Source organism: Caloenas nicobarica, chromosome Z (genome assembly GCF_036013445.1).
Source record: "Caloenas nicobarica isolate bCalNic1 chromosome Z, bCalNic1.hap1, whole genome shotgun sequence".
Lineage (NCBI taxonomy): Eukaryota > Metazoa > Chordata > Aves > Columbiformes > Columbidae > Caloenas > Caloenas nicobarica.
The window spans coordinates 100517182-100526520 of NC_088284.1; the positions used below are offsets into that span (position 1 = coordinate 100517182).

At 49.6% G+C, this 9339-nt stretch overlaps 1 protein-coding gene across 1 annotated transcript; it reads right to left on the minus strand.

The window, feature by feature from the left end:
* Nucleotides 1-2861: 2861 nt before the first annotated feature.
* TMEM275 (transmembrane protein 275) lies at nt 2862-3410 on the minus strand. Its single transcript, XM_065657710.1, has one exon. The coding sequence runs from the start codon at nt 3408-3410 to the stop codon at nt 2862-2864; it is 549 nt and encodes a 182-aa protein (XP_065513782.1).
* Nucleotides 3411-9339: the final 5929 nt, after the last annotated feature.

The following is a 9339-nucleotide window of genomic DNA, read 5'->3' on the forward strand; positions in this document are numbered from 1 at the left end:
AGGCTCTTCTGTTTAATTGCTACGGCAATCACCAGCAGGCAAAAATCATGGGAGCCTTTTGTTCACCGCAGCGGTTTCTGCATGCCGAAGGGCAGCCGGTGCTGGAGGCAGAGCTCACCTACAAAAATGAGCTCTAAAGGAGATTGTGCAGAGATCAGACCATACAGACCCATCCACCTTCAAGCACTCCAGACTCAGGTGTGCCAATACCAACTCTGCTGCTTGGCAATGTGCTCATCTTTAAAGCAGCTTTAAGTGGAGGTGGGAGCAGGTATTTCCCCTCTCACAGAGGCAGGGAGTTGTGCAGTAGCACAATTAAATGATTTGCCCAGGACCTGGAGGCTGTACCAAAGACTTGACCCCATATCTTTCCATGCCAACACAACCATCCTTCTCTCGAGCCTGCTTCTGCCTCTCCTAGCCAGTAGCCCAGCCCTGATAAAAATCACACCGATGTAATTCCTTGATGTAAAAGGAGCTGTTCAAGGCAGCAAACTGCTGGAGCACTAAAGGAGGACCCACATGAAGACAGATTGTTTGATTCCCTCTCATCAAGGAGTGAAATTCAACCTCATCCTACCCAAGCTCACGAAGGGATCGTCAGCTGCACAGCAGCTCCCCAAGGCAACCAGGACACCTCATGCACAGACTGTGCAGCACCGTGGCTCTTCTCTCCAGCTCCCCCATGACCCATGTGCCATCACTTAACCCAGCACACCAGCCATACAGCCCTCACAGCCTGGCCATGGAGAGGTCTACTAGTGGCCCAGGGGAGCCTTGGCCATGCCACAACCTCTCCCTCTCTTCCAGCATTTCCCCTTCAGCCCTCTCACCTCTCCATACACCCATCTCTGCTGACTGAAGCCTCAGGGCTGTGTTGCTCTCAGTCTAGCAAACTGCTGATGCTGGGCTGAATGGGAAGCATCACCTCCCTCTGTCTACAAGAGATGTGAAGTAACACAGGAAAGAGATGACTGAAGGAAACATGAGAAAAGCCCCAGGAATCCTGAGTGGTGTGGGGGCTGCAGACTGTTTGCTGGCCCTTCTAATCCAGGAAACTCGGGCCATCAAAGGGAATTAGTAGGGTGCAGGATGAAAATAAGCCAAGGACAGAGAATTTTACTGCTTCTCATTAAACTGTGCAACTCCCTGCTGCAGGATCACAAATTATGAATGTTGACACACATTTAGGCGCAAATGGATTATTTCATGAAGAAGAAATCCATTCAAGGCTGCTAAGTACAGGTACTATTCCCAGCTCAGGAAGCTCCTAAGCAATAGCGCATTGGGGGCTGGGAAAGCGTTTTAGGCAAGCAACACCCTGGTTTTGCCCAGTCTTTATGCTCTTCTCCAGACCTTGCTCTTGGACTTATCTGAAATAGGATGCTGGGCTAGCTGGGCCTTTTGAATGATCTGGTATGGTCATTCGTGTGTCCATATAACTTCCTAGTCACTCAAAATCCCAAGAGTCCCATTTCAAATGTAGGATTTCCATAAACAGAGAATCTATGCAGCTGTTCCTACATAAAATCCACTCTCCTGCTGCTGCCTCCCCACATACTAGTCCTGCCTAACACAGCTGTCCTTGTCCACACTGGCCTCATCTCACAAAACATGTGAACAGCCCCTGCAGCAGTCAGGAAAAAGGCCCATTAGCACAGTACCATCTTCCCAGCCTGGGTCACCCAGGGAAGAGCATTAAGCCTTTGCAGCATTAATCCATCAGATCAGGGTGTTTCTGAGGCAGACATGATATCTTTGCGTTGAACAGCTCTTGATAAATTATCTTCTGCAAACTCATCCCGTTGCTTTGCAGGCCCATGAGCACATTGAGCAGCCAGTTTCCCTTAGCAAGGAGATCCACTCCTGATTGCCCACTCTCTGTGATGGATCTCACAGCCGCATCAGGGAAGGAGATACAGTCACCACCTTCCAGCACAGCTGTCCTGAAGCCCATACAGTTATTTGCCCTCTGCCTCAAGCTGATGTGTGTCCCAGGCCAGCCTTCCCCAAAGAGATGGAGAGGAAGCTGCCTTGCGCTCAATTCATTATCATGACCCAAAGATTTCATTTGCAGGCTCTTGCCCGTCTCTGGTTACCCCAAGAGCTTGTCCCCAAAGATTCAGTGTGGCTGACCTTCCATGATACACATTGCACTGAGCAGCACAGCTGCAGCCCAACCCAGTTAAAACAAGAGGAAAAAAACAGTGCTAGTTGCAATCCTTGTGATCCATTGTCTCTTAGAATGGGTGGTTAAGTCACCCAAATGAAGGCAAGACGCAGCAAGGATTTTCAATGGAGAGGAGGTTGTTTCACACTGCTTTTTCAATAGCAAACACATAGCTTTATCCCTACCGCCAAAAAGCCTGGAACTAAAAATGCAGAAATATTTTTGTGACTGAGTGGCAGCGAGCTGTAATATACTGAGTTCCTGCTTCTTTTCCATTCAAGAATTGCTTCACATCTGAGAAGAAAGAGCTGTCATTTTTCAGACCCGTGTAGCCCCTTCTTCCAGCCATCACATTTCCATATTACGCTAGACTAACTATTTTATTCCCCTCTTCCTATCTGCTCCTCAAAAACACCAGTCTATTCCCAGGAACTGGGAGTCACCTTTTCACAGCAACATCATTATTGATTTTCTTTTTAAAGCCATATAATGGGCATGTTCCTTTCAGCAAAAAAATCCAGAATTTTTCTGCTGTTGCATCCAATTCCCTTACAGTGATTCAGAGAGACCTGTCTGTCTGCTGGCTTTTCACAAGCAGCTTCCCCATGCCTCTGACTGATGGCACATCATGGATTATCCAGCCCACCCTTTGCAGCATCTGGCTGGCTACTAACAAAAGCTCTGCCTGGGTTTAGGATGCGGACAGGTCCCTGGGCAAGTTGAGCTGGATCGCTTCTCCTCCTGTGGTGTACTTGGCCACCGGCCCATTGCCTTCCATGGTGAAGAGCTTGCAAGTCTTTGTGTTCTCGTGGACTGGCGTGGACTTTTTCGAAGAGATGGGGGAATTTGTGGGGCTCAGCTGAACAGCAGTGGTATCCTGCACCGTGTGCTCACTAGTTTCAATTTCAAATGCTGTGTTGCCAGGTTTGATGAGCCCAATGTTGGAACCTGGCTTGGATTTCCTGGCCCCATGAGCTGGGGGCCTCCGGCTGCAGATGCAGCAGGCACCGAAGAACGTGAAGGCCACCACCAGCAAGATGGGTCCGATGATGATGGGAGGGTTGTTTACGGGGAGAAAGGTCCCAAAGGCAAATGCTCCCACTAAAGTGATGTTGATCCCTGCTAGCATGATGCAAAGTCCACAAGCACAGCAGAGAGCAGGGGAGGGGAGGCCCTGAGGTCGTGTCTTTTTCTGGATGGGTTTCTGGGACAAAGAGGCACTGCTCTTTTCACTGAACATGTTGAGATGGATCTCAGAGGTCACTTCAGTCCTCAAGGGTTGTATGTTCTGTTGAGAAGGCTAGCTCTGGTCTCCTGCTGCCTTGAAATCCCTGGAGAGGAACAGAAAAGGATGCAAGTGTTAGAGCAACAAAGGAAAGACACATTTCTACCACCGTTCAAGGTGACCAGCATCTTCAGTTTTGCTGACACCAACAACTAAGCACAAATCTAAGCCTGCTCTCAAGTCTGGGCTCTCTCTGTCCTTGGCAGTCATGTGCAGTCAGCCTCAGGCTGGAGCACTGTCCTCCGTGTGCTCAGTGCCCTTTGCCATCCACAAGGATGATGTTCAAGTGGATCTGAGCACACGATGGCCCAGAGCCTACACTTTGCTCTGTCTAGATTCTGAACCACAACACAACACTGGAGCAGTGTGGCTGGGCAGACAGACCCATAGCATGAGCTCAGGTGTTTCTCACTCGGGTTTAAGACCTGCTGCATACATCTCTTGAGCCTTCCTCTACTCCATCCACCCTTTCCTTAAAATACAGGTTCTTCAGGACTAGCAATATGTTCTGCTGTCCATTGGGACAGCAGCTGGTCTCACAGTGTTTGTCATCACCCACAGCTTGTTTGCCTCAGCAACTGTGAAACCAAACTTGTGCAAGGTTCATGTCCAAGCAACACCAGCTCCTGGAACCAGCACCAGTTCATGGAAACTGAGATGATGAAGCTGGAAAAGAGCCTGCATGGACATCTGCCTAGGACCCACAGCAGGAACACATAGCCCTGACTGACAACAGCAGCTCCTCCACGGAGGAGATTATTGGATGTGATAAGAGTTGGCTTTGTGTTCACTGTACTTTGCTGGGAAGCCAAATTGCCAGCAGCCAAATTGCCAGCAGTTTGCTGGTGATGCCTTTGATTTTACAGGCAGGAGAGTATTTCTCTTCCCAGCCTGATTGCAAACAATAGCAGTCTGCTCTCTCCTACCACCCTGCCTGGCTTCCTAACTTCTTCCCTCCTCTGCTGTCAAATCATTTTCAAAAGAGTTGCCGGGGGAAAATTGGTACCGCACAGGTTTCTATTGCAAGAGCCAAGAATCGCTGTTGCTGTATTAACACTCTGCAGCCACTAAATTGAAAAAAAGCAAACCATCGCCCACCAGCGTGAAACATGCCAGTGGGATCAGCCGGGTGTTTTCAGTGTGTTTCCCAGGTTATAAAATTTTCCTGCACCTCCAGCTGAGGCAAAGCTCTCTGCTGTTCTATACAGTGTCATATCTCATTTCCTTGGCTTGGGCTTTTGTTTAGACCTGAACGAAGCGCAGCAGTGAACTTTCAATGAAGTTTCCATTCAGCGAGACATCAGCTGGAGCTGACAGGGACAGGCACATGAAATAATTAAATCTTTCCTCATCTGGGAATGCCTGACTGGGGAGGAGTGTCTCTGCAGGCAAAGATTTTTCAGGAGAACTGAGAGTGTGCAAGAGAGAAAGGGCATTTTCTCCATTAGCCAGGCTAACATCTATGCACGTTTCTCCAGCAGCATCCTTTTGTTCTGCCTGGGAACCCTGGCACACTGCTGTGAGCTGGAGTTCTGATTCTGCCTCGTTCACCAGCCCTGGACCAGCAGCAAAACATCCGATTAAAGACACACACATGCTGTTCTCAGCCCAGCTCTTATGGATGCCAGTCTGAATCTTTGGCACACAGAGGCTGCAGATAACCCAGCGTGGCTCTCCCTCTCAGTTTGCCCTTCACCTTCCTGCTGCAAAATGCTCAGCAAGGAACAGCATGACTTCTCATGGTTAAATCATATCACAGATTCATTCCACCAGGTTTCTCCCTCCCAACTCTTCAGCCCTCATTTGTTCCCATCCTGCAATAATTCCCCGTCCTGGCAGAGCCAGGCAGCTGTGAGAGCTGCTGGGCTCTAGTGGGATGCACAGACAAGGCGCTGCCTCTGCTCCTAGGCAAGGAAGAGACCAGAGCTCATCCTCCCGCTGAGATTTTCCAGAGGAGCTTCAATATGCTGCTCATCACATCTGTCAGCAGTCACCTATAGTGACTCAGAAGAAACCCTGCTGGTTTCTGGTTGCTTTGAATGCTGCAGCGGTAACACCCAGCACGGTCCCTGGTAGCTCATTTTCCTTGTCTGGCAATTTTTGTTCATTGTTACAGGTCCGTAAGCATAGAGGGTTAAGCTTGGGCAAAATCCTCACCAGAACTCCACAGGCTGTAACAGGGGATGAGAGGGAAAAGAGGGATTGTTCAGGCACCATTGTCAATGATAAATTGGGGCAGACTATCCAAGGGCAGCTCACCCCAACAGGGAAAAGAGAACCACAGATCCACTCTGGAGGGACAGATTACATGAGAGAATGATCCAGTTGGGCTCAGGGCAGCTACAGTCACCATCAGCTTCCCAGGCATTCATGATCATTTCCCAGAAGGAGAGAGGACCAGATCTACAGTACAGAAATAAGAACTGGCACATAAGGATGGAGACTTTTCACATTGCGGCTTGACTGGAGCAGCCACCAGCCGCTCCTTTGGCCCTCCTAGGACAAGCACACGGGTCCCAGGTTGTGCCAAGGGACTGGTCAGGCAATGACAGCTACCTGCCTCCTGGTGTGCGAAGAGGGAAGAAAGGATGTTTGCAAATAAATGCCTGTGGCTAAAGCAGTGACAAGAAGTTTGCCATCAATCATCATCCTAGTAGTCCCATTGGGTTGGGTGTCTAGGAATGCATCAGTATCAGCCTGCAAAAAATGACAGAGACTAGAGCAGAGAGTGTGACAAAACACAGGGTTTTGGACATCCTCAGACTCATCTGCAGCTGTAAAACATGCATTTTGTCAGTTCAAAGGGCCAGGTCTAACACAATGGCCGTGACACTGCCCAAAGACTGAAGCTGAAACAACATGAATCCAAGGGTTTGTGTTGCACGCCCTTAGGTGGGCAATAAAAGCACATGAGAGTGACTGAAGGAGCAAGCCGCCCAACCTGCTGAGATGGCATCAAAGAAAAGCATGGAGAGCCAAATTTGTCTCATTGATGTTATGTAGATGGAGATATCCCCAGAACCATGAGACAGAGCTAGCTGGAGTGGTCAAAAATAGACCAGGAGTTAACATCTCATTTAAACTGTGTGACCAGTTCTGGGGCTTGTCACAATCTTTCTATAGCTGCACTATAAGGGTTCTGGCTATGCTATGTCCCAGACAAAACTTATTTCCCATCCTCTTTGCTTAGAGCACCTACACAGCATAACAGGCCTTTCCTGGCAAAAACCAATGGAATCACTGGAGAATCTAAGGGGAACCCTGCCTGGAGTGGGGACCTCTCCTATCAGCTTGGCCACAGAAGACAGCACCATCACAGGGCTGGGACATGACCTGCACATGCACCACAGCATAACCAACAGTACATAGAAGACAGCGTGTTTGGGCTAGGAACATTTAGAAAGCAGATCACTGTGTACTCATGTCTTGATTTCTGCATAAAACAGCAAGGATTATTGACAGGGGATTCCTGTTGGGAAACCAGATGAAATGGGGATAAGAAAGCCAGCAGAGCAGTAGAGGATAAAGCAAAAAACAAAGTAAAACCACAGAATGCCTTACACCATCCTCTACCTGATAAGATCCTGCAACAACACAAGGTCCATCCTAATTTTCATTGTCATGTACAACAGAAGCATCTTTGTCCTCCTGTCATCTCCTAGAGCATAGGCTGGTGCTATGGGGAGAAGGGTCCCTCCCCGTCCCCTTTGCAGTCACAAGAACTCACTGATGTGGGCAGCTCCCACTGCTGACCTGCCTGAGGATATCTGGCAGCTTTTACCTTCCACTTCATCCAAGTTAATGGGTTCAAAAATGACCAACTTTCTTTCCAGCCAAATTATCCTGTCCAAAATGAACAACTTCATTTCCACCAGTAGAGGAAAAAGTTATCTTTGGGCTCTCTGTGTGAAACAGCTTCTTTTCTTACTGAGTAGAGTCTGGATTTCTTTTCCAAACAACATTTCAGCTTGAAATGCATGGCTCCCAAGCACTGCTACACAAAACAAGCTGCATATCCAAGCTAGAGTGGTGGAAATCCAGGGGCTATAGTGATTCCTTCCAGAGGAATATCCATCTCTCTATATATTCTCAGGGGGGCAGAGATGTTCATTCATAGCTCTGAGAGTTCATAGAGCTGGAAGTATATACTGACACATTGAGCCAGCATTTTAGTAGCATCATTTAAAGCCATACCAGCAGCAACAGCAATACGCTCAGCTAAGCATGCTTCCCCCTTAGTTGCAGCGAGGGGGATTGAACCATCATCCTTCCATGCTGTTTCACTGCAGTAGCACAGCCAAAATACTTGACAGACCCCAGATGAATCTCCTTTCTAGAGGTGTGATGGCACAGCGAAAAAAAGACAAGTGTTCAGCAAACACAAATTGCAGTCAGACAGCTATAACCACCCCCTGCACACAGATAGACTCACAAACACATGTATATGCACCCTTTAGCTATTAGGAGAATTGCGAGACTTTTTCCCTGGGCAAAGTGCTGGAAAACTCTCTGGCAGGGCCAGAGCGAGCCCCAGTGTCTGAAAGAGGAGGACACTTACCTGGGCTGACGCATGGAGCCAGAGAAGGCGATGGAGAGTGTGGGTGCCCCAGGTCTCCTCTTCACTCTTCAGTCCGGAATAACCAAGCCATGGCTAGTACCAGCAGGGTTGGAGCTGGAAGCCCAGCTGTGCACTAGGAGAAAGATCTCACATGCCTCCTTCATTCTCCTCACCAAGCTCGGGAAACTTTGCTGGGGCGCCAGGCGAGCCCCGGGCAGTCCCCAGGAGAGCTCTGTGCGAGCTTGGCCGCCTTCTGCCCACTTTCCTCGTTTCCCTCCGAGGACGATGTCCTTTTCTTTAGGCAGAAGGGGGTTGAGACGCAGCATCGCTGCCCCGCCGCATCCTCTCCTGCCGCCGCCTCCTCCTCCAGCCCGCGGTCCCCAGCCAGGCTGGACCCGGCTGCCTCCTCCGCTGGCCGGCAGGCTCTCCTCCCTCTCCCCGCGCCTTTTCTTCTTCCTTTTCTACTTCAAGGCTGTAGCTCCCGCCCCCTTCAGCTGACAAAAGTGCCCGGAGCAGAACAGCCCCTTTTTCCCCTCGGGGAGAGGAAAAACCCCAGAGCGGGTGTGCGCCGAGGGGCAGCCCCAGCCCCGCTCCGGCGCCCCGGGGAGGAGAACAAAGCGCCGGGCGCCGCACGGGGAAAGGAGGGGAGAACCACCGCCAAATGCCAAGGAATAAGATGCAGGCACTACGCTTGCTGCAGAGAGGCAGGGATCTCTTAAAGGCAAGAGGTTTGAAACGCACGTTACAAATTAAACAAAAATTATATATATATATACACACACACAACTGGTGCCTTTGGATCCTGGAAGGATGCAGGAGTGACCCCTCGCTGGGCAGTTGGCAGTGAGGGATGCTGAGACAGGACCTCCCAGAGGTGGTAATGCTCAGAGCGTGGGAGCTGGCAAATCAAAAAAGACATCCTCAGATGCAAAACTAATGTTTTCATGTGGCAGTCAGATCTTGGGTACACTTAAAGATATTTGCTATAGAAACATGCCTGGTGCTGGAACCTGTTGCAAGCATAGCCAAGATCTTGGCTCCCACATTAAGCAGCCAATCACCACCTGTTTGCAGAGTTGGTGAGAAAAGGAAACAAGGCAAACTGCAACTTATGCACTGAATGGGGTATAGGTCGTCCTTCCACAGCTTAAGCGGTGCTGACACTCATGTCCTCATCTGCTCTCCATGCCCGTGCTGCTGTAACCAGCCTGGATGCTGTCAGCAGCAACTGAACAGAAGCTCTTCTCCAGCTTATTGCAGAGGAATCCTATATGAATCGGGCTGGAGCTGACTGAACATGAATCATGCTCCCCTCTTCTTTAAATT